Below are 23,841 nucleotides of genomic sequence, written 5' to 3'. Positions count from 1 at the left end.
CGGCGGGGGCGGGGGCGGGCGGAGGAAGGGGGCGGGCCCCGAAGTTGTTCCGCGCTGGGCGGGCGGGCGGCTGTGGGAGAGCGGGCGGCGGGCCGGCGGGCGGACCGGGCCGGGGCTGGAGAAGTTTGCGCTGCGGTTCGTGAGCGCAGGGTGCGGGCCCCGCCGGCCGCTGCGCGCCCGCTGCCATGGCTTTCCGCAGGAGGACGAAAAGTTACCCGCTCTTCAGCCAGGAGTTCGTCATCCACAACCATGCGGACATCGGCTTCTGCCTGGTGCTCTGCGTCCTCATCGGGCTTATGTTCGAGGTGAGAGCCTGGGGAGGAGGGAGCTGGAGGGACATTGACCCCTGTCGTGCGCCACCCGGCACACCCCTGCGGGTCAGAGGGCCCTCCTCTGATCTGGGGCTCCTGGCTGCCGTGTACGTTATCTGCACCCCAGCTTTGTGCACTGTATCCCTCCGGCCTGTACCCCGGCCAGCCCAGACAGCACCCTCAGCTCCGCGCCGTGCCAGCCATGCCATGCTCTGCCGCTCCCTTGGGGACTCACCGTATCCTGCAGCTCTGTCTGCAGCCCTGAAACCCCAGCCTGGCCTCGAACCAACCGCCGCGCTGCCACCCTGGCTTGACGCGTGGGGTTTCCTTTCTGAAGTCCGGGAGCCAAGCCCAGAGACTCCCAGACCGGCAGTCATTGCACAATCCCCTCTTCCCCCGAGGGGTGGCCGCTAGCTCTTCTGGGCTTTTCCAGTAGGAGAGACCCTGACCCTTTTCCACTTCCTATCTGATTTTCTGGGTGTTTTGCATCTCAGCTCTGGAACGTGCTGGGATGTTCACGTGTGGCCCTGGCCCCATCCCAGCAGTGGCCTTCTGCGCTCCTCTTGCTCCCACTTTTTTGCTGTGCTCTAGAAGGCCAGTTTTTGGATATCCTTGACCACTCCGTGGACTGTCCCTTTAGATACATCTGCGGTGACCCAGAGTTTCACCCCCTTTACAGAGACAAGAAGAGAGACAGGGATACCCTCCACTTTTTGGGGAAGTTGATTCTCTTATAGTGTAGGAGTGGTGGGCAGAGGATGGGGATCCCACCCCGACAGCAATGTCCTGGTGTTGGCCTCCCAGGCAGGGAGTTGTAGAAAGCCAGCAGGGGGTCAGAATTCACAAGACTGATGGGAAGGATTCCCTACTCTTGCAGAGCAAGAAAAATGTGATACTCAAAAGTGGGAAGAACTGGAGGAAGGTTGGCATGGGTTTGTTGCGGTATATCTTGTCTCAGAAGTGAGATATATGAGCGACATTCCCCTCACTCTCACCGCAGTCTCCTCTGGTTCCTGAGACTCCTTGTCTTCCCGTCTGGGCCAGGTTGCTTATTGCATTCTCATGGTTGGGTTAGGAAGCTGTGATCATTTACAAACTTCCTCGGAGATGGAGGATGGCTTGCCTGGCTAAATTTCCTTCCCTGTCCCTCTGTCTCCGGGTTCCCTGTATCTCTATGAATGACAAGGGCCCTAATTGGCTGGCGAAGCTGCTCTCAAGCTGGGAACATTCTTGTGGTGGCCAAGTCAGGGTTGGATGAATGAATGTGTCCGTGGCTGGGCTTTAGGGTCTGTAGGAAATAAACGGTGGTGCTAGGACTGGGGTCTCCACTCCGGTTGTTGGTAGTGCTCCTTTAATTCAGTCCCTCTGTCCTTCCTCTCCCTCTCATAGCTCTCTCTAGTGGTATATTGGATCAGACTTGCTCCACCTTGTTCTGGGTTCTCCCCTGAAAGTGTGTGGTGTCACACAGAGTCATATCCCTGTGTCTCAGTCCCTGTTCTGTGACTAGTCTTACTGAAAGCTGACTGCAGCCTCAGTTTCTCCATCATTAAAGAGGTTCATAGAACTGGTCTTCCACACAGGGTGATTGTAAGGTTTAACTGAGATCATATCAGCAACAAAAGCCATAACATCTACCAACATGAAAAAGTCTCTTGTGCCCGAAGCCCTGTGATTATTTATTATAATAACAGCTTAACAAAATAACAGAATTTCCTTTGCCCAGTGCGTTCTCTCCTGTCTGTTTGCTGTCCTCCATTCTAAGAGGACTCCAAGTGCGTGTCCCCAGCCTTGGAGGGTGTGGCTGGAAAGATACACGTGACAGCTGTAAACCTCAAAGCCACAGGCTCTGCAGCAGCCAAGTTTCTCGCATAGCCTGTGGCTCTTTCGTATTTCTAGCATTTGTTAGGGTTCGTGGCCCTACCTGCTTTATCTTTGCTCAGAAAGAGCTGCCAGCGCTTGAGTTTGGTACCTACCTCGTTCCCCCGGTCTCTAGTCTTATGGAAAGTCCTGTGCATTAAACCTGCCACTCTAGAAGTTGAAAGGTGCTAAGAACTCTTACTTCCAGTACCTGGTGAAAGAGAAAGGCCCAAGACGAGAAAAACAACAAACAAACAAAACTACTCTTTCTCCCCCTTAGGCTTGGATTGGGGAATGTACCTAGGCCCCTGGTTGAAATGCCTACAGGCCCCCTTTTCCTGCCAACCCCATCGCTTGTTCCCATAGCACCTTGAACCTACAGAACCTGCAGGGCAGCTGTCTCCTTCTTTTGGAGGTACTTTGTGAGATCATCAGTCTGTGCTTCTCTGGGAGAAAGAGGGCTTTGCCCTAAGCCTCCAGTAAGAAGGTCTTGTGTTCTTTTGTGCCGGGCACATGGCGGGCGGCCTCACTGTCTTTCCCTACTGACTAACTCTCCACAGAGATAAGTGTTCCTGTTGGTGGGGAGGGGAAGTTTGGAACTGCTGCCTCTATCACATGAGATCAGAAGCGTCCTGGATACTGTAGGTACCACAGAGAAACAAATATGGGCATCGTCATACTCAGAGTAAAGCAGGGGGAGACGCCTCATAACCCAGCACAAGACTGGCTGGATATCACTTAGAATCTTCTGGGTTTCCCTCTGGAAGTGTGTGGTGTGCATGTGTGGGTATGTAGGGATGCATACGGTGGGATGGTAGGTGCAACTGGGGACTCATCACCCTTTTCCTAGAAGTGACGACAGGAAGAGGTACAAGGGGAATGGGAGAAATGGGTGAGAGGACATAGGCTCTTGGGGTTCTGACTTGGCCCCAGCTAGGGATGCCTTCATTCAGAAGCTGAGCCAGGAAAACTCAATTATAATTCTTCCCACAAAGAGCGACTTTCTTGGCCATTCCTCCTCTGGGGTCCTCTGACCTGCGTCTGCTAATGGGCTGGGTCCCTCTCCCGCTGTCAGCCCACACCCCAGGTGGCCACAGCGCTTGTGTCTGCATTGCATCCCTGCCTTGCTCTTTCCCCAACTCACTGGTCACCTCTTCTGCATTCAGGGGGCTTCTGTTTCCCTGTTAGGGACCCCAGGGCTTACTAGTTCTCTGTCCCCAGGGAGATGATGACTCTAAATTCTTTCCCTTGGGATAATTTCCTTTTGGGAACACACATGAAAGGCTGTCTCTGCTCTCGCCGCCCACCCCTATCACTACCCCAATTTTGGTTTAGTTTTGAGCCATCCTGTTTCAAAGGCAGGGGGCAGCTTTCCCTCCCTGAACCCAGGTTTTCTCCCAGTCCCAGAGGCTGCTTGGAATAGAGAAGCTGCTCTGTGCGGCCACAGCACTTGGCTAAAAAATGTCAGGAATGTGGAACTTTATTTTCCCCCTCCTTCCTTTCCACCGTTAAGTCTGCTTTTGGGAGAGGTGGCACGAGGGGGAGTTTCTACTCTCCTCTTTGGTCCTTCAGTCCTGTCTTAGGTGGAGTCTGGCCTGACCGTCAACCAGGGTATGGACAGCCGGTTGGAGGGTATGTGTGTCAGATTTGAAAGTAGCCACCTCCCCCGACCTTCCCTTCTCCTTCCAGTGTCCCGTTCTGTGCCACGTTTCAAATTGAAACAGGCAGGAGAAGAGGAAAAGTCTTTCATTAGTGAATGGAGAATGAGGAAAAAGGGGGTGCACTGAAGAGAGGAAGCAATTTATATACTACCTTTCAAATGTCATTTCAAGACTGAAACTTTTTTTTTTTTTAAGCTCATTTACAGGCTCTGCAGCTGCAAAGGAATGTTTCCACAATTCTGAGCCTATCATTTGTAAGTTTGGTTTCTTTCTGGTCTGTGATGACTTAAAGGTTTAGGGACCCAGAGGAGTTCTTGGTGGTGGCTGGTTTTTGCTTTTTAATTGTTTTGGAGGCAGATTTGGCAGATTTACCTTTTCTTCAGGAACCACCTTCTTCCCTGCTCCTGACACTGATTGACTTGTCAGGGTGAAATGTTTGTAGCATATACGATGGAGCCCATTATGTCACCACCTGCTAGTACATGGCTTCCATGGCACTGGTTCACATCCTCCCAGACATACCTGTAGGCATCATAACCTGAAATGTGGCTGCGGGTCCTGTCTGTGAATGTTAGCAGCATCATAAAACAATCCTGCTCCTATTGTGTTCATAGAAAGACATATGCAAATGGCGCACATATACATCTGTGGACATGGGCCAACTTGAGAAGGAGTCTCGTTCTGTGCTCTGTGGTGCGATCTCGGCTCACTGCAGCCTCTGCCTCCCAGGTTCCAGTGATTCTTTTGCCTCAGCCTCCCGGGTAGCTGAAATTATAGGCACGTGCCACACACCCGGCTAATTTTTGTATTTTTAGTAGAGACGGGGTTTCACCGTGTTGGCCAGGCTGGTCTCGAACTCCTGACTGCAGGTGATCCGCCTGCCTTGGCCTCCCAAAGTGCTAGGATTATAGGCCTGAGCCACCGCACCTGGCCTTTTTGACTAACTTCTAATGCACTTTTGAAGAAGTGCCTTTGCCAGCTTTTCTAGTTCCTAACTTTATGCATCTCCCTTTTAGCCTTTTACTCTATCCATGGTGTTCTAGAGAAGTTAAACAGGAAACCAAGGAGGGTTACTTATTCTCTTGGGCGCTCTTGTTCTGTGGTTGGATTTCTATACGGATGCCTCCATGATATGAGCAACAGAGCAGACATTTGGAGCTAGATTTTCTACTGGTCAAGCCTCAAGTGTAATTCTATCCTATGGGATGTAAGGGCACACTGATTTTTCCTGTTTCTTTCCTTGGCACAAATGTGATATCCAGGAAAGTGACATTGATCAGCTAATGACTTTTTAACCCTAACTACCCAGTGAAGGCTAATATGTGTAAAAATACCCAGCACTGTATCTGGCACGTGGACACTTAATGGTCTCAACAAGTACACGGATGACTATTGTTATTGACTTCATTGGTGGGTCTGGGAGTCTTATGTTTCATCCTCAGGTGGCTCACTGAGCTTCCTGGCTGTATTTTGTTTTAGAGATGATATGTTTTGAGATGGAGACCTTTCCCCCAAGTTCTCCACTGCTAGCCATCTAATCTCCAAACAGACCAATCTCTCTACCCCAGAACTTCTTTTCCCCACGGAGCCTGGTGGTGCAGCTGCTCCACGGAGAACACCTGTTTTCTCTTTGACATCCATCTTATTAGAACTCAGGCTGTGGGTACTGGAGGGTCTTAGGGCTGCCACTATTAACTTTGTGGAGAAGCAAAAACCACAGGGAGACTGCCCTGCAAGTTAAATAGGTACCACTTTTCTCTTGCCTGCTCTGTTGTCTGAACCCTCAGTCACTCGTTTCTCGGGGGCACCGTCCGGACCAGTCACAACAGAGCGCCTTAGTCCCAACTGTTTGTAGAATAACATGTGTTGCTATGGTGAAAGCTTCACTCTGGCAGGCATGAGCTCCTTTTTGATCTGCTTCTTCATGGGCAGGGGCCCCAGAAATCACTCTGTGGCATAGTTGATGTACCTCTCGTTCCCACCCTGATAAATGACGAAGCCAGAGGGTTGATAAGAGCGGATTAGAGTTCCCAAATGACAGAAGTGCTTTCTAATCAGCGAGAGCACTATTAGCAGGCTTTGGTGGGAAACTTTACTGATAGTATCTCTTAACCATTTTATTCAGCTCTGTGTATCTGGTATCCATTGGTACCTAATGGTTAAAGAAAAGAGCGGGGGTGGGGGCGGGGGGAACAGTAAAAGTACTAACATGGTTCCTGAACAGCCCTTCTTATTTCACAAACAGACCTTCATCTTTTATACATTCTATTACTTTGCCTTGGTATACCTCTACTGTCTCAGATGTCCCACAGTAGAGGAGAACCACACCTAACCTGGTCGCAGCTGGTTAACATTGCGAGTTAACTGTGTGGTTTAAAGAGCTTTGCAAGTGACTCTTGGAAAAAGTCCTTGCTTTTCAGCAGGGGAAATGGAGGCAGGGTGTGTGTGTGGGGGGGGCAGGGAGGATTGAGGCAGATCTCTGAGGCCTCTGGTGAGTTTATAGGAGCCCAGGATTAGGAGAGGGGCTGCCTGTGACTCTCCACTAAGCCACGTTGCCTTGTGATGGCTTTCCTCATTTGTCTGGAGGGGGCTGGCAGCACTTTACATCTGTGAAATGCTTCACTCGCCTCACCCTGTAATCGGGATGGTTTATGGGGGTTGCCATACTCATCCAGAGCCTGGCTTCTAGAGCAGAGACTTGGCCAAGGACCATCCACTCCAAGTTAGAGTCGGAGCCAAAATAAGAACTCAGCAACGTCTGGCTCACATGTAGAGCTCAGCCCTAATGCTTCCACAAATGGGGCGTCTATGGAATGTAGCCACAGGCTGCTTTATTTTTCTTTGTCTGAGTGGAATCTGTTTATTACCTGGAAGTAATGTCTGTGGCTCTTTGTTCCACTTGGAGGCTTTTCTGCCTGGAACAATTATTGAAATTTGCATCTCCCTGAAAGAGACTACAGGGAGTGACCCAAATGTGTGTGTATATAACGTGTGAACATAAGCAAACACACAGGAGCTTTACCTACTAGTAAAGTTACTGCCTGCTGCTAGACAGCATCTGTGTAAGAGAAGATGACTCTGGCTGTTATATTTTTACTGCCCTTATCATCAAGTTAACATTGTAGCTGTAGCTCAAGGGCACATCTTTACTTTGTATTTTATAAGTTTAAAATCTTAGAGGGAAACCTAAGAAGTCTTCTACTGTGTTTATAGAAAAACAAAATAAGACCCTTATTGACTGGGAGATTTGCCCAGGATAGTAGAGTGAATTTTTGGCAAAACGGGGGCTAGAATCCAAGTCTTCTGACTCATCTCTGGTGGTCTTCTACAGCTCTGCCCTCTGGAATTCTAGACTCTACCTTTGAATGCCAATATTTATGTAGAAGTCTTGAAATTGAGTGCTGTGCTCATTTATTTGGCAGCTTTTTATTGAGTGCCTGAGTGCCTGTTCTGGGCCTGTGCTGAGCTCTGGGAATGCAGAGATGAATAGGTGGGGTCCCTCTCCTCAAAGAGGTCTTAGTGTGGTAGCTTAAAGCTGATAGATTGTTTGTGGATAGGAGTCAGGTCTTCAACTTGATGTGAGTGGCAGGTGCATCCTCATACTGTTGGACCTCAACCTCTAGCCATTGCTGTTGATGGAAAGGGTGGTTTATTAAATTAAGTAATAATGCCCTAGGTGTAATGTGGTCAGTGTTCAAGGAGAAGAGTGGTGGTCCCTTTTAGATACCTTGTGAGGCACAGTTGGTACCCTTATACATACGTTATTGCGTAAAGGCAGTCTGTTTGGGCTGCTATGACAAAAATGCCATAGATTTGGTGGTTTAAACAACCTGCATTTCTTTCTTTTTTTTTTTTTTTTTTTTTTAGATGAAGTCTCGCTCTGTCGCCTAGGCTCGACTGCAGTGGTGCAATCTTGGCTCACTGCAACCTCCACCTCCTGAATTCAAGCGGTTCTCCCACTTCAGCCTCCCAAGTGGCTGGGACTACAGGCACCTGCCACTATGCCTGGCTAATTTTTGTGTTTTTGTGGAGATAGGGTTTTGCGATTTTGGCCAAGCTGGTCTCGAACTCCTGACCTCAGGTTATCCAGCTGCTTTGGCCTCCCAAAGTGTTGGGATTATAGGCATGAGCCACTGCGCCTGGCCCTGCATTTATTTCTCATAGTTCTGAAGGCTGGGAAAGTCCAAGACCAAGTTGCTGGCCTGTATTGATTGAAACCCTGGCTGGAGTTAGGAGAACTCTTCCATATGGTTTCTTAAGACTTTAAACATCAAACCCAAACATGATCTGTAATGTCTTTTTTGGGTTGGTGGAGCTGATGATTGTACCTCTGATAAGAAGGACATAGCTCTCTGAGCCTCAGTTGCCCTGCCTTTAAAATGGAAAGAGGACTTCTTAATAAAGCCCCTGAATTTTGCAGGGACAGAGTATTGTTAGTTTAATCAGTTTGTTCCTTCATCTTTATTATAAAAGTGTAGATATTCTCTCTTAGAGTGTGTTTAATTTTTCTTTTTATAGAGAATTTTAAAAAGAGACTGTTGAGGGGCCCACCACTGTTATGAAGACTTCTGTGGCTATTGGAGAGGGAGAAGGACGTACCTACCTCAGGACAAAGGGTAGAGACAGAACTTATGCAATTATTTATCAGCTCCTTTCCTGAAGGTTAAGAGCAGTCTGGGAGCTCCTGACCTGGAGGAGCAATCCCAGGATAAACAGGCCTTCCCTCCAGCAATTCCTGGAGTCCTGCAGGAAATCACAGGGCCTGCTTCACAATGCCTGGTTTCCGGCTGAGGAGAATTCCTCAGAACTCAGAGCAGAATTGGAACTTTTCAGACCCACGCTTTTGGAGTAGTAGAGACTGTGTTTTTAGTTTGTAGTCCAGCTTTGTACTGGATCAACTTGTGACCTCAACGGGCAAGGAATAACTTGTTTATGTGGATTTTGTGACTGTTTGGAGGAGGAATGTTGAAGTAGAAAGGAACGGGTGGTAGTTGATTAAAAAAAAAAAAAAATAGCAGTTTGGGCTCTGGTTTAGGTATGATGGCTGGAACATGTGCCCTTCTTGCAGGGCTCTTAAGGGATGAGTTATGGCTGGTGCCAGTGGAAGGCCTGCAGCAGGGAGGCGTGCAGTGAAAGGGGCGAGGACAGGGGCCTGGCTTCTTCCATTACATAGCCTTGTGGCCCATGCAAGGCCCTTCACCTCTCTGGGCCTTACCTGCTTCATGGATGTGTCGAATGTCTGGTAGCCTGGTTGTGTCTTCTTAAAAAGGGCCTGTAGAACAGGACTGGAAAATGTGTATAAAACTAAATTGCCAGTCAGAAATTGGGAGGAGAAGGAGAGAGGCACCTTCCCCCAATCCTTTAGCTTTAGGAGTAGTAACTAGGGAAACACTGTGCCTCCATTAGGTTAGTGGGCTCACTGCTAATCTTGGTTTCATTTATTACTTGAGTTGAAAGCAGATTCTAGCACAAATTCGGGGTTGGCGTGAAATACAGCTTAAAGGCAGAACCCATGGTGGAGAAGGAGAAAATCCGTATATTGGAAAAGAATCTGGGCTTGGCTTTGTGACCTTAAAATCACCATCCATAATGAACAATGTTGAAGTTTCAAAACTAAATCTGTGGCAATATGGAGAATTTGGCTATCCAGACTGATTCATCTGCAGAAATTTCTGGAAAGCTACAATTTTATAGCCCTGAAGTAAAAAGCAAAGTTGGTCTGCTGCATAGTACATTTTATTACCCAAGAAATGTAAAAGAAACATTTCTGTCATTCTTCGCCCAGCCTGGGAAATATCCACATTCAACACTATTCAACCATTTGGCCATTGAGTTTTATTTTATTTATAATCATTCAGCAAATACACTTACTCTGTACAAAACACTGAAATATGAAATGCAAGCCAGCTAACATATTTGTTGATACAACTCTCTCTACTGTGCTCATTTTGGAGCTTCAGAAAGAAGAGAATGTGACGCTTCTCAGCTACTCTTCCCTGCATTTCCTGGGTCCAGATAACTTCAGGCATGACAACTATGGCCTCGCCAGATTTTCACTGACCACTTACCACGCCTTTAGCCTGCAGCTGTGGCATAGCTAAGTGTAACTTGACCAATGTTTTTGGTTTCTCAGCCCTACCATTTGGGTTGCTGCTCACATGGCCCAAGGGACGTGAGTCTGAACTGAGCTGGTTTTGACCTCTTGCCCCTAGTTCTGCAAATGTTGATTAAGCAGTGCTTTTGTGTGAACCATCGTTCTAGATGCTGGCAACACAGAGAAAAAGGACACGTTGCTTAATCACAAGGAATTTACCATCTCGTAAGGGAGATAGATAAAAGAAGGCAAGTACAGTCACTTGATGATGACTACCCCACTTGAGCTGCCATGTGGGTCTCCTGGTCTAGCATACGGTGGTGCTCAGTAAGTGTAGTCTGCTAGAGGGGTTGCTTTGGGAGGGGGTGGTCTCCCAGCTCAGGATAGGAATAGATGGATGCTAGATAAGGCCAAAGAAGGAGATATGGGAGGGCAATAGAACAGTCCATCCTTTGTAGACAGATGAGCTGGTGTGGAGCATTGGACACTCAGCACACTGGTGTCATAGGATGCTCTGGAGGTGGGACGCAGCGGGGACAAGGGACAAGGGTGGAGGTGGGGCCAGATCACTCGAGGGCCCCTTAGGTCCTGCTGTGGAGTTGAGACTGTCCTGGAGGTAATGGGAGCCTTTAAAGACTGTTAGGAAAGACAGCGGTGGGATGAGGTTGCTCTGGAGACTACCAGAGTGGTTTGGGGGATGAGATTAGAGATTAGAGACTAGAGATTAGAGACAGGAAGTCTGGTTAGGATGCTGAGGCACTGATCCAGGTGAGAAATTCCACCCGGGGACATTCCAGTCTCAACCCCCAACCAGGAAGCAAGCCCCCGAAGCAGCTGAACTGTCTCTGGTGTTGATTCAGAGACTTCAGAAACTGCAAGGCTGTTCTCAGCTCTCTTTCTCTTATGTTTCATGTAACACAGGCAAGCAGCAAGGCAGTGGTGGAGTGGGCAAGGACAGTGAAAGCTGGGAGAGAGAAAGGGCTTTTCCCTAGACCTTCTTATAATGCTGAGGTGTGCTGTGATGCTGGTGGTGCTCCTGTAACATGCACATCATTCCGTTTCACTGTCTTGCGTTGCCTTCATATGGTTTATCACTGAAGTGTCCAAAGGACTTATTATAATAAAAAAGGTATTTGTTTGCATCTCATGTAACTTCTAATTTTTTAAAAGGTAGGGACCCAGTGAGTTAGAACATCTTTTCCCTCTACCTTTTGTTTTATTAGCTAAATAAGCCATAAAGAAGTTTGCATGCAAGTACCGTGGCCTTACTTAAGGAAACTGGTTTTGTTCCGGTGTTCAGCGGAGGCAGAGGGAGTGGAACTACCTTTGTGGAGGCTTTTCTAGAGATAGTGGAGATTGGGAGGGCCATGGCATGTTCGTTGGACAGAAGAAGTAGGCATGGCCTGTATGTGACGTTTATTCAAAAAAGTTACTTAGCACTCACTATGTACTGGGGTCTACCTATATTTTGCACCTGAAAGTTCCGATGAAGGTGTCAGTAAGTAATTTTTTGAAGTGCGTGTGATAACGTGAAGAAGACTGGTTGATCCATTGTATGCTGTTCATCTCTAAACTTTTGCCAGACCCCCTAGAAATAGATGCAGTGAGATTTTCCCTTTGTCTGATTTCTAGCAGACTAGTTGAGTATCTAGGGGTCTTCTTACCAAGGCCTGTTGGTGACACCACAATTTTATTAGCTCCCATACCGCCATCCCCATGCATGACTGTAGTTTGCATGATCTCTAGAAGAGGGAAATTCAGCAAGTGTATATACCGGAACCGAAACCTGCAGCCATCACTTGCCCTCCCCTGCCTTGCCCCCAATGTCTGTTCACTAAGTTCAGTGGTTTTACCTCCTGAATTGCCCTCAGGTCTCCTCTCGTCCTGATGATCTTTTGTTTTAGCTCAGGCACTTGATATTCCTCACCTAAATGGCTATGGTTGGTCCTAACTTGGACCCCACACTCTCATCTTTTCTGATCCTTTCTCCTCATAGCTGTCACGGGTTGTCTTCAAACACAGAGCTAAGCCTGGGTCTCCCTACTTAGACTCCTTCCAAGGTGCCCGCCTAAAGGCTGGGCAATTAGCTTGGCGTCAGAGCTTCCCTGCAATCTCAGCCTTTGTCCTGGACTCTGCACCTCCCACAGGCCTCATCCTTGCTCTGACCCTCATTGCAGACCAACCTACCTGTGTTCCCTGAACATTCCCTCCTCCTTCATGCTTCTCTACTTTTGTTCATGCACCATGCACTCCAAGTCATCTCATTCCCTGTTTCATCCTATAACTGCTATTTCTTTTTTAAGGCCCACCTCAGATATGGCAAAAGCACCACCTGCTCAGAAGGTGTTTCCCAGCCCCTCTGCCCTGAGAGCGTTAATTCCTCCCTTCTCCCCACCTCTGTCTTTCTCTTGTTTATTCATTCAGCGAGACTTGGACCGAGCATTTGCTCTCTGCCAAGCCCTGTTCTTGGGGCTAGGGATAAAGGATGAAGAGGTGAAGATTCTGCCTCCATTGAGTTGAGAGTCCTGAGGGAATGACAGTGTCACTGCTGCTCTTGTGTGTGGTGGGTACAGTGTGTTTGTCTGGGAAGGGAGCATAACCCCCCTGGGAGGGGTAGGGACCATTCATTTTAAATAGGAGAAGTTTGGGCTGGTCCTTGAGGCTCGAGGGGCATGGGGCAGGCAGATGTGCTGGGGAGGGGGAGTTCCAGGCAGAGAGAAGGCATGGGCGCAGGGGGAGTATGGCAAGTTTCTCTATATTGCCAGAGTGGGCTGGGTAGGGGCCGGTTAAGGTTGGAAGTGGTGAAAGGTGACACCGGACTGGCAGGCAGGGTTCTGGCCATGGAGGTGTTTGTTTAAAAATTTGGGTTTGGTCCTCAGCTTAGGTCATAGGGAGCCATTGAAGATTTTTCAGCATGAGAGTGACTCCAATTTGTACTAGGGCAGGGCATGGCTCCTTGCGCTTGCCGTGAGCCATCCCTCCACAACCCCAGGAAACAGGTGTTTCACATGTTCTCAGTATCCCCAGCACCTCTGTACCTACCACGTAGTCAGGATGAATCTATCAGGTATGGTCCCATGTACACACAGGATGGTGTGTGTCTGAGTTGCCTTTCTGCTGCTGCTGGTCATTTGAAGCTTTTCTATCCATGCTGTCTCTTCTGGGTTCTCGGGTAATCAGTAAGAGATGCTTTTGAGCACATTAGGAATGCTGGCTACTTTAGCATGTGCATGCAGATAGCCTATAATCTTAGCCTTTTAGGGCTTAAATTTTTTTTTTTTTTTTGAATCGGTACCATTAGGTGATACATTCATGTGACTCAAAAATAAAAAACATAAAAAGGAATTCATTAAGAACTGCCCGTCCCCACCTGTTCTCATCCAGCTCCTTGTCACCAAGTAACCACTTTTTTTTTCTTTTTTTTTTTTTTTGAGACGGAGTCTTGCTCTGTCCCCCAGGCTGGAGTACAAGCTCTGCCTCCTGGGTTCATGCCATTCTCCTGCCTCAGCCTCCCAAGTAGCTGGGACTACAGGCGCCCACCACCATGCTCGGCTAAATTTTTGTATTTTTAGTAGAGACGGGGTTTCACCGTGTTAGCCAGGATGGTCTCGATCTCCTGACCTCGTGATCTACCCACCTCGGCCTCCCAAAGTGCTGGGATTACAGGCGTGAACCACCGCGCCCAGCCCCAAGTAACTACTTTTTATTGACTTTTATGTATTTGTCTTGTTGGGTTTATTTAAGAAAATGTAAGCAGCTATAAATAAGATATATACTTATATCTGTCTGTCTATCTATGTGTTTGTCTCCTTTCCTATACAAAATGAAGTGTATTATTTACACTTTTGCACCTTGCCTTTTCAGTTAACAAAATATCTGGGCGATCTTTCCATGTCAGTACGCAGAGAATTTCCTCATTCATGTGGAAGGCTGCACAGTCTTCCATTGTGCAGGGTCACCTTAATTCATTTAACCAGTCCCCTTTTGACAGACAGTTGGGTCGTTTCCAGTGTTTTGCTCTTATAAACAATGCACCAGTGAATATCTTGGTCCATATGTCATTTTGTACCTATATGGGCATTATCTTGTTGGATATTTTCCCAGAAGTGAGATGATAAGGTCAAAACATTAACTGCATTCGTATTTTTTGATAGGTATTGACAAATTTTACTGGTCCTTTTAAAATACCATGTCCAGGTCAGTGAATCAGTTAGCCATAGACTGTTTACTGTATACCCATGGAAATATATGGTTACATACTGAAAGTTCTACCAGTGCCTTCATTGATCTTGCTCCCTGCTAAATTCTCAGCATCAGAAAACCAAACACCGCATGTTCTCACTCATAAGTGAGAGTTGAACAATGAGAACATGTGGACACAGGGAAGGGAACATCACACACCAGGGCCTGTGGCGGGGTGGGGAGGCTAGGGGAGGGATAGCATTAGGAGAAATACCTAATGTAGGTGACCGGGTGATGGGTGCAGCAAACCACCATGGCATGTGTACACCTATGTAACAAAACTACATGTTCTGCACATGTACCCCAGAACTTTAATTAAAAAAAAATTCTCAGCATCTATCAAGTGCCTGGTATATAACAGGAGGCAAAATACATGTTGGAGTTTTAAAGTTATTCTGTTGGGCACATTTGGATCACGGGGCTTTTTCCTATTGATTATGTTTCAGCTCCTCTATGATGTTTCTGTTGCCTCTGCCACCTCATACAAGTTACTCGGGACATGCTTCCTCTTATCACTTGGCCAACCGTTCCTCATTCTTCAAGCTGCAGCCCACTTTTTCTGGAAAGCCCTCCTTTCTCCCTGTGCTTCCCTTATCATGGTTCTGATGACCCCAAGTTTATCGTGTGCAGCCCGTCACACTCCACAACCTCTTTGTGCGTTCTTTGAGGGCAGGAGGCATTGCTTACCATAGTATCTCTAGAACCCAGCACAGCACTTGACATTCTATCGAATCTCATATTTTTTCAGTACATGAGTGGTAAAGTGGAATTACCAGTTGATAACCCCTGTTTATAGTTTTTTTTTTTTTTTTTTTTTGCATTTTAAAATCGAGATAGAATTCACGTACCATGAAATTTACCATTTTAAAGTGTACGGTACAGTGATTTTTAAAGTGTATAATACAGTGATTTTTAGTGTATTCACTGTGCTTTATGACATTGCCATTATCTAATTCCAAAACATTTCCATCATCTTCACAAGAAACCTGTTTGGCCAGCGCAGTGGCTCACACCTGTAATCCTAGCACTTTGGGAGGCCGAGGCGGGTGGATTGCCTGAGCTCAGGAGTTTGAGACCAGCCTGGGCAACACGGTGAAACTCGGTCTCTAGGGCCTGGCACGGTGGCTCACACCTGTAATCCCAGCACTTTGGGAGGCCAAGGCAGGTGGATCACGAGGTCAGGAGATGAAACCATCCTGGCTAACATGGTGAAACCCTGTCTTTACTAAAAATACAAAAAATTAGCCAGGCGTGGTGGCGGGCGCCTGTAGTCCCAGCTACTCAGGAGGCTGAGGCAGGAGAATGGCATGAACCCGGGAGGTGCAGCTTGCAGTGAGCCGCGATCACGCCACTGCATTCCAGCCTGGGCAACAGAGCGAGACTCTGTCTCAAAAAAATAAAAAAAAAGAAACTCCGTCTCCACTAAAGTACAAAAGAAATTAGCCGGGCATGGCGGCGTGTACCTGTAGTCCCAGCTACTTGGGAGGCTGAGGCAGGAGAATCACTTGAGTCTGGGAGGTGTAGGTTGCAGTGAGCCGAGATTGCGCCACTGCACTCCAGCCTGGGTGACAGAGCGAGGCTCCGTCTCTACAAAACAAATGGACAAACAAAAAACTGTTCGGATTCATTTCCCATTGCTCACCATCCTACCTTAATCTCCACTTGCATCTCCACCCCAGCAACAACTCTCTACTTTGTGTCTCTGGACTCGCAAATGGTCATTTAATATAAATGGAATCATACCATATGTGGTTTCTAATACCTGGCTTCTTTCATGTAGCATGTTTGCAGGGTTCATGTATGTTGTAGCGTGTATAAGTAATCATTTATTTTTATGACGGAATCATTTTATTGTATGGCAAAGTGCATATTGTTTATGCATTCATCAGTTGATGGACATTTGTCTCTATCTTTTGGCGGTTATGAATAATGCCGCTCTGAACATGCATGTGCAAGTTTTTGTGTGGATGTCATGTGTTCAGTTCTCTTGGGTATATACCTGGGGGGTGGAATTGCTGGGTCGTTAAATAATTTTAATATAGGCAAGGAGCCAGCATCGAAACTATATTGAACAGCTTGTCTTTTTGATCTGAGAATGATAGCTCAGGGCCAGTACTATGAATATTGCCCGTTATTCTGGCTTGCCCCAGCAGTGCTGGTTATTGAGAGTTATATTTGACAAACTGTGAGCCAGTAATCCTCTGTGACTCAGAGCAAATGTTGTCAGAGTTCATACGACAGTTTACTGAATGCTTCTCACTGTGCTAACTCCATGGAGATGCCAAAACACACAGGACACAGGACACAGCTCTTGCTCTAACATCAGAATTCATTTGAAATAACCCAAATATCCACCTACAACGAACGGATTAGGTAAATTGTGATATAGCCATACAACGGAATACTTTATAGCTGTTGGAAAGAGGACAAGATCAATCTTTCTGTGTTGACATTGACTGATATCTGATAAAAAAAATAGATTACAAATTAGTATGTATAGGATGGGCCTATTTTAATAAGAAAAACCTTATGTTTACGTATGCACAGGCGACATCTGGAAAGATCACACACAGCAGACTGTCAACATTGGTGTCTCTCTAGGAGATAGGTTATGGAAGACTTCAGCTTTCAACTTTATATGTTTCTCTCTCTCTTTTTTTTGAGACAGTTTCACTCTTGTCGCTCAGGCTGGAGTGCAATGGCGCGATCTCGGCTCACTGCAACCTCTGCCTCCCAGGTTCAAGTGATTCTCCTGCCTCAACTTCCTTAAGTAGCTGGGATTACAAGCGCCTGCCACCATGCCCAGCTAATTTTTTTGTATTTTTAGTAGAGACGGGGTTTTACCATGTTGGCCAGGCTGGTCTTGAACTCCTGACCTCAGGTGATCCGCCTGCCTCAGCCTCCCAAAGTGTTGGGATTACAGGCATGAGCCACTGCGCCCAGCCTATATGTTTCTTTTTAAAAATTTTCTTACAGTAGGTGTGTATTGCTTTTAAATTCAGTTAACTTCCCACAATTCTGTTTGGGGAAAAAACAACAACAAAAATAAAAACTTGAGATAAGAATTATGTCTGAACCACTAGATAGCAATGTAGGATATAATACCACATATTGGCATATGACTCAATGCAGATACATTTGTGGTAAACATAGTAGTTTACAAATGGTGTAAGTCCAGAGGTGAGAGAGTATTTAGGTTCTAGCAATCGGGAAATCTTCATGAAGAATGGGACTTGACTTAGGCCTTAGAGGATGGGTAGCATTTATAGAGCACTTCACAGTTTGTAGAATCAAAGATAACAAGCATGTCTTCTGTATTGACTACTGGCTTTGTGCTCAGTCTTGTAAAAAGCACTCTACCTGTATTCTGTCATTCAGCCCCCACAGTCAGCCTGTGTGACAGATACTGTGGTGCCTCCTCTTTTACACATGAGTGAACTGAGGTTTACACAGACTAAGGACTCTCGTTGCTCATCAATGCCAGAGCCACAATTCAAGGTCCGAGTGTCTGACTTCACAGCTTGAGTCCTTTACTCTATTTTAAGGAGAAGGAGATGGAGGCCGAGAGAATTCAAGTCACTTGCCCAAGATGATACAGCTAGTACATTGGTGAGCCAGGATCTGAACTCAGGATATTCCAAGTAGTCTGTCGCGTGTGTTCCACTGATCTTTCCTGATGTGGAGTCCAAACTGTTGAAACCCCTGGGGATGACAGTGGGGGCTGGGTGTTCTGGGCCACAGAAGTATGCCCTCTTTCTTGGAGATTCACAGAGCATATAAACTTACTAAAGTAGTATCCACCATTTCTCAAGTCTGTGACCATCTCTTTCCAAGTAGTGTATAGTTACATTCCAGAGATCCCACTTTGTGAAATGCCATCTTCGTGTCCTTTAAGGAAGGCACAGGTTGTTGAACAGCTTTCCATTTCTTTCTCTCTCTCTTAATAAATAAGAGTGCCAGCTCCAAGGTCTTGAGGCTAAAAGGGTGTGAGGAAAAATATTCGTTGGAATTAATAAGAGTGTGATTTCTTGGATGGGTTTGGGGCCACATCTCTAGCCACTGACACGTTTTCCTGACTCTTCCTTCTTTGGGACACATGAAAAAGCCTAATGGGGGATTGTATTTGCCATCGCTCTGTGACTTTTTGTTGCAGCAAGTCATGATTCACCATTAACAGGGTGTATGGGAGGTTACCTAATTAACCCTCCCATACTTCCTAAACTCAAATTACTCAACCTACACTCTACAGTGAGTATTAGAAGGATCCAAGTGCCATTACCTTTTGTTTGCTGTAATAGTATCACTATTGTGTTTTCTTAAAAATTATGTAAAATACACGTAACATTAAATCTGCCATCTTAACCATTTTTAAGTGTGCCGTTAAGTAGTGTGAAGTGTATCCACATTGTGCAACCAATCTCCAGAACTCTTCAGTTCATTCCACATTTATTGAGCAGCTGCTCTGAGATTTTCAAGATACGCTCTCTGCTCTGTCTAATGGGGACCATAGAAAGGAAAACTGGTAGTTAGAGTTCAGGATGGCCAGAGTGGTGAGGCGCTCATTACGGGACTGGACTTGGGGGGCTTTTGGGCCTCAGAATGGGACCATGCTCCCACCTGGTGCTCCCAGGCTCCTCCTTTTCTGGCATCCAGTTTGGCTACTTGCTGATTGCAAGTAGTTTCTCACCCTATCAATCCCTGGAGAAATTGCTTTGCTCCCCAGAGCCCTGGGGAGGCCAAGTCTGCAGGTTTGCTTGTGCGAGAGCTGTGCTCTATAGCTGAGCCCACGTGGCCCGAGGTGGGGGTAGGGCAGGAGAAGGGCGCTGCTGCCAAAACCAGAACTTACCAAACCCCAAATCAACAGTTTGCCCAAATATAGTATCCTAGACTTCCCAGTCATCATATTTAAGCTAAATATACTGTCCTTCAGCTTGCAAGCTCAGCTTCATCCAGGAACGACTTCTGTGATTATTCCTAAGTGCCTTTTCTTCATTTCGTGTCTAAAAAATGACCATGGTGACGTGGCCGAAGTCACAGATTAGGGGGATGTGTAAAACTAAACAGATTGCAGAGAACTGGCTCCAGGTCATATTTGATTTTGTTCATTTCCATGGAGACCTCTTGAAAGTGAAAGATAGGGCATTCTTATATAGTATATAGAGCTCCTTTTAGAAAAGATTTATTATGATGATTAACTTGCACGCTCTCCTTCCCTGAAAAAATAGGCTGCAGATTTGAGGCTCAGTTGCCTTATCAGGACATGCACCCTGATTCTCCATTTCTCATTGCCACATCACACAGGGCTTCTAAATACGGTGGTATGTATGCATGGCGAGTGCAGGCTTTGATTTAGATTGTCTGATTCTTTACCGGCTCCTGTACTTAACTAGATAACATGATGAAGTTACTTAACTGTGGCCATTTCCTTATCAGTAAAAAGGGATTGAAAATTCTTTACCTACTTCAGTGAGTTTTTGAAAGGACCAAAATAATGCATGCACGGCATCCTTATAGAACCTGATATGCAGTAAGGACTCAATATTATTTGTTCAGAGTACCTGAATATTAATTAATTCCATGAGTATTGCCTCTATCATTAAGCAGCCATTTTCTGTGCCTCTGATTTTCATATTATAGGTTGTGTACAGTCTATACATCCTGGTGCATCCATTCCTCTCCAGACGTATCTTTTTTTTTTTTTTGAGACAGAGTTTCACTTTGTCGCCCAGGCTAGAGTGCAACGGTGGGATCTTGGCTCACTGCAACCTCCACCTCCTAGGCTCATGCGATTCTCCTGCCTCAGCCTCCTAAGTAGTTGGGATTACAGGTGCCCGCCACCACACTGGCTAACTTTTGTATTTTTAGTAGAGACAGAGTTTTGCCATGTTGGCCAGGATGGTCTCGAACTCCTGACCTCAGGTGATCTGCCCACCTCAGCCTCCCAAAATGGTTTTTTTTTTTTTTTTTGAGATGGAGTCTCGCTCTGTCATCCAGGCTGAACTGCAGTGGGACGATACTGGCTCACTGCAACTTCCGCCTCCTGGGTTCAAGCATTTCCCCTGTCTTGGCCTCCCGAGTAGCTGGGACTACAGGCATGCATCATCACACCCAGCTAATTTTTGTATTTTTAGTAGAGATGGGGTTTTGCTGTGTTGGCCAGGCTGGTCTCAAACTCCTGACCTCAAGCAATCTGCCTGTCTTAGCCTCCCAAAGAGCTGGGATTACAGGCATGAGCCACTACGCCTGGCCTATACCTTTTACACTCAAACATTGCTGCCTGGGCCACGAAGACTGTTAAGAAATGTACAGATTGGGCCAGGTGCAGTGGCTCACGCATATAATCTCAACACTTTGTGCGGGCAAGGCGGGTGGATCACTTGAGGTCAGGGGTTCAAGACCAGGCTGGCCAACATGGTAAAACCTATCTCTATTAAAAATACAAAAAATTAGCTGGGTATCGTGGCGCACGCCTGCAGTCCAGCTACTCGGGAGGCTGAGACAGGAGAATCACTTGAACCCAAGAGGTGGAAGTTTCAGTGAGCCGAGATCGTGCCACTGCACTCCAGCCTGAGTAAGAGAGCGAGACTTTGTCTCAAAAACCAAACCAAACCAAAACAAAACAAAACCAAAAAAGTACAGATTGAGTGGGTTTGCTGAGGGCTTCTTGGTGACCTCTGAGCCCCACTTCTCCCTGCATGTCTGAGCCCCCAGCCCCCGGCTTTGCGCATGAATGCCCTCCCCCAAGAGCCACAAGCTCCAGAATTACCCCTCACCTTGTTCCTTCTCAAAGATCATATGGCTTCAGCACTGCGTACTGCTGTCTCCCTCTCCCACTGGGAAGAAAACTATGACATTAAATTGAATGGAAATCAGCTGCTTGAAATATTTTATACTGAGGCGTGACCTAACCATCGTAACATGTTTAAAAATAATGGAGATTTTGCATTTTACATGTTGTTTTTGTTGAAGGACTTTCTTTTCTGTGTAAATGCCACTTTTATAAGCAGATTTCCTATAGCTCTTCCACGTTACAAAATTGACTTAATTTTTACTCTGTTTTTATGCCTGGACACTATGATTTTTTATGGTTGTAATAAAAATGCACAGGCTGAATTCCGATTTTTTTTTCCCACTCAATAGTATATCCAAATATTTTGAGATGTTAGCATTTTTTAAAGATGAGGTTGTCCTAAATGCCTACCAGTAAGGGATTGGCTAGATCAGTTTAAAATGGTGACATAAATCTGTATGCAGTATCATAGAATGATGTCCAAAACATATGGTTGTGGTTTTTTTAAAAGCAGCTTACAGAATACCATATTGGTGCGAGCCTTTTTCTGTAAACGTTTGGATGTGTTTTATTTTTATAGAAAGATATCTATAAGGATGATTGTCAAAATAGCACCAGTGTTTTTCTCTGTCGTAGGATTTCAAGTAATTTTACTTTTTTTCTCCATGTTTATATCTGTCTATTCATATATATATATATTTGTTTCAATGAAATGCGTATTATTTTGATGATCAGAAAAAGGCAATGTTGAAGTGGTTTTATTTGGGGAATGGAAAGATGGAAAGTTTGGATTAGTGACAAGCCCGCTGCTGGGGGAGAGTTGGGGGGTTGGGGGCAGAAGCCAGGGCACAGGTGGAGGGTGGGAGTGGAAGTGGGAGAGTGAAGAGGGCAGGAGGAGGGGGCTTGAAAGCAGGGCAGCCAAGGGGTGCTGGAAAGAGAAGCCCACACCCTCGATCTTACAGATACCATTCCCATCGAATATAAATCAAAGCGTTACTTTCAAAAGCCTTTTGAACAGTGGCTTAGAAGGTGAAAGTGAGGGTATTAGACCAGTCAGAGAAGGATACAAAAGCATCAGGAAAAACTCAAGTCAGGATTGACTAGAAGTTGGCCAAGCGCAGTGGCTCACACCTGTTATCTCAGCACTTTGGGAGGCTGAGACAGTAGGATCCCTTGAGGCCAGGAGTTCGGGACCAGCCTCAGCATGGTGGCGTGTATCTCAGCTACTGAAGAGGCTGAGGTAGAAGGATCGTTTGAAGCTGGGAGGTTGAGGCTGCGGTGAGAGCCGTGGTTGCACCACTGCACTCCAGCCTGGCCCACAGAGTGAGACCCTCTTTAAAAAAAAAAAAAAAAGATTGACTCTAAAAGTGGAAATATAACTTCTTCTTGACATTGACTGCATAAGCCATGGATGAAATGGCCTGTGGTGAAATGGTTGTTGAAATGGTGAAAATTTGAAAACTTTTAAACCCCAACACAGTAGCCCATTGCTGCCCCATTGAGAGTCTGTAGAAATAAGTTACCCAGCCAGCTTTTGGATGAGATCTGTTCACTTTGGTTTTCTTTTTTTTTTTCTTTTTTTTTTGAGATGGAGTCTCACTCTGTTGCCCAGGCTGGAGTGCAGTGGTGCGATCTCTGCAACCTCTGCCTCCTGGTTTCAAGTGATTCTCCTGCCTCAGCCACCCGAGTAGCTGGTATTACAGACACACGCCACCATGCCAGGCTAATTTTGTATTTTTAGTAGAGACAGAGTTTCACCATGTTGGCCAGGCTGGTTTTGAACTCCTGACCTCAGGTGATCCACCTGCCTCGGCCTCCCAAAGTGCTGGGATTAGAGGCGGGAGCCACTGCGCCTGGCCCACTTTGGTTTTCAAAACCAAAAGTGTGATGCCTTGCCTCCGCATCCCTTCCCAGGGGTGCAGTAAGCAAACAGGCGGTGGGGGCAGGGCTGGGTGGTAACGTTGAGGAGCTTCTGTGAAGTTCTAGGACTTGATTGCCTGGGAGAGCCTCTTGCTCAGGGCTGGTAGGCTGGGGTGGATGGTGTGCTGGGGCGGATGGTGTGTTCAGGGCTGGCAGGTTAGGGTGTATTCCTGCTGTCCCATGGAAGATGGAACTGTTGCTGCTGGTGGCCTTATCAGCATGTATTTAAACTTGATATATGCAAAGGGTAGGGGCAGGAGAACCCAGAAAATTATAAATTACAAAGCAATGATAAAAAAGAAGAGGAAGAATGACTAATTGTTATTTATTGAATACCTGTGATGTGCTAGGCCTTGTGCTAGATTTGACCTTCTAATCCCACTAGTCCCCTCCACAGTCCTCTTTATGGATTCTATCTCTGTCTACACCAAGCAACTGAACAGCTCCGTTTCAGAGTTAGTGAGGGCAGAATTGGGATTTTGACACAGGTCTTTCTGAATCCAAAATCTGGGCTCTTAACTATTGTGCTTTACTACCTCTCAACAAAGAGGTACAGGCAGCGAGTGCTTCAGGTGTGAGGAGGAAGCAGCCAAGATGGTAGAATGGGGAGGAGGAAGGAGGAGGTGAGGCTGGAGCAGGCTCTCAAAGGAAAGCCAAGGCAGACGAACAAATGGAAGGCAGATTTGGGTTGCTGGAGTGCAGGCAAGAAAGGACATTCAGAGAATCAAAGAAAGCAGCCACTAAGTATTCTGCTACACAAGTGTTCCTGGGCCAGATTGCCTTGGGAAATGTTAGGCTGTTTCTTGACCGTTTCTTGACTGTTTCTTTACTGCAGGACTTGTCAGTGCCTTCATATAGTATTAATGAGTTATGTATTTCTCTACCAAATACATTTGTTGATCTTGGAGAGTATTTAATGGAATAATATCCTTAATATATGCTTTAGGACATCCAAGGCTATCATAT

The 23,841-nt window shown here is 46.4% G+C and overlaps 1 protein-coding gene across 1 annotated transcript in view; it reads left to right on the top strand.

Annotated features, from left to right (window-relative positions):
* The first annotated feature begins 7 nt into the window (after nucleotides 1-7).
* Nucleotides 8-23,841, top strand: part of TRAM2 (translocation associated membrane protein 2) — an 80,098-nt gene continuing 56,264 nt past the window's right edge. Inside the window, exon 1 of the mRNA XM_025381623.1 lies at nucleotides 8-305. Coding sequence (XP_025237408.1) covers nucleotides 186-305 — 120 coding nt within the window. The 5' untranslated portion in view covers nucleotides 8-185. The remainder of the gene's footprint in view (nucleotides 306-23,841) is intronic.

This window comes from Theropithecus gelada, chromosome 4 (assembly GCF_003255815.1).
Source record: "Theropithecus gelada isolate Dixy chromosome 4, Tgel_1.0, whole genome shotgun sequence".
In the NCBI taxonomy this organism is placed as follows: domain Eukaryota; kingdom Metazoa; phylum Chordata; class Mammalia; order Primates; family Cercopithecidae; genus Theropithecus; species Theropithecus gelada.
This window is presented reverse-complemented; position numbering and strand designations above follow the sequence as displayed.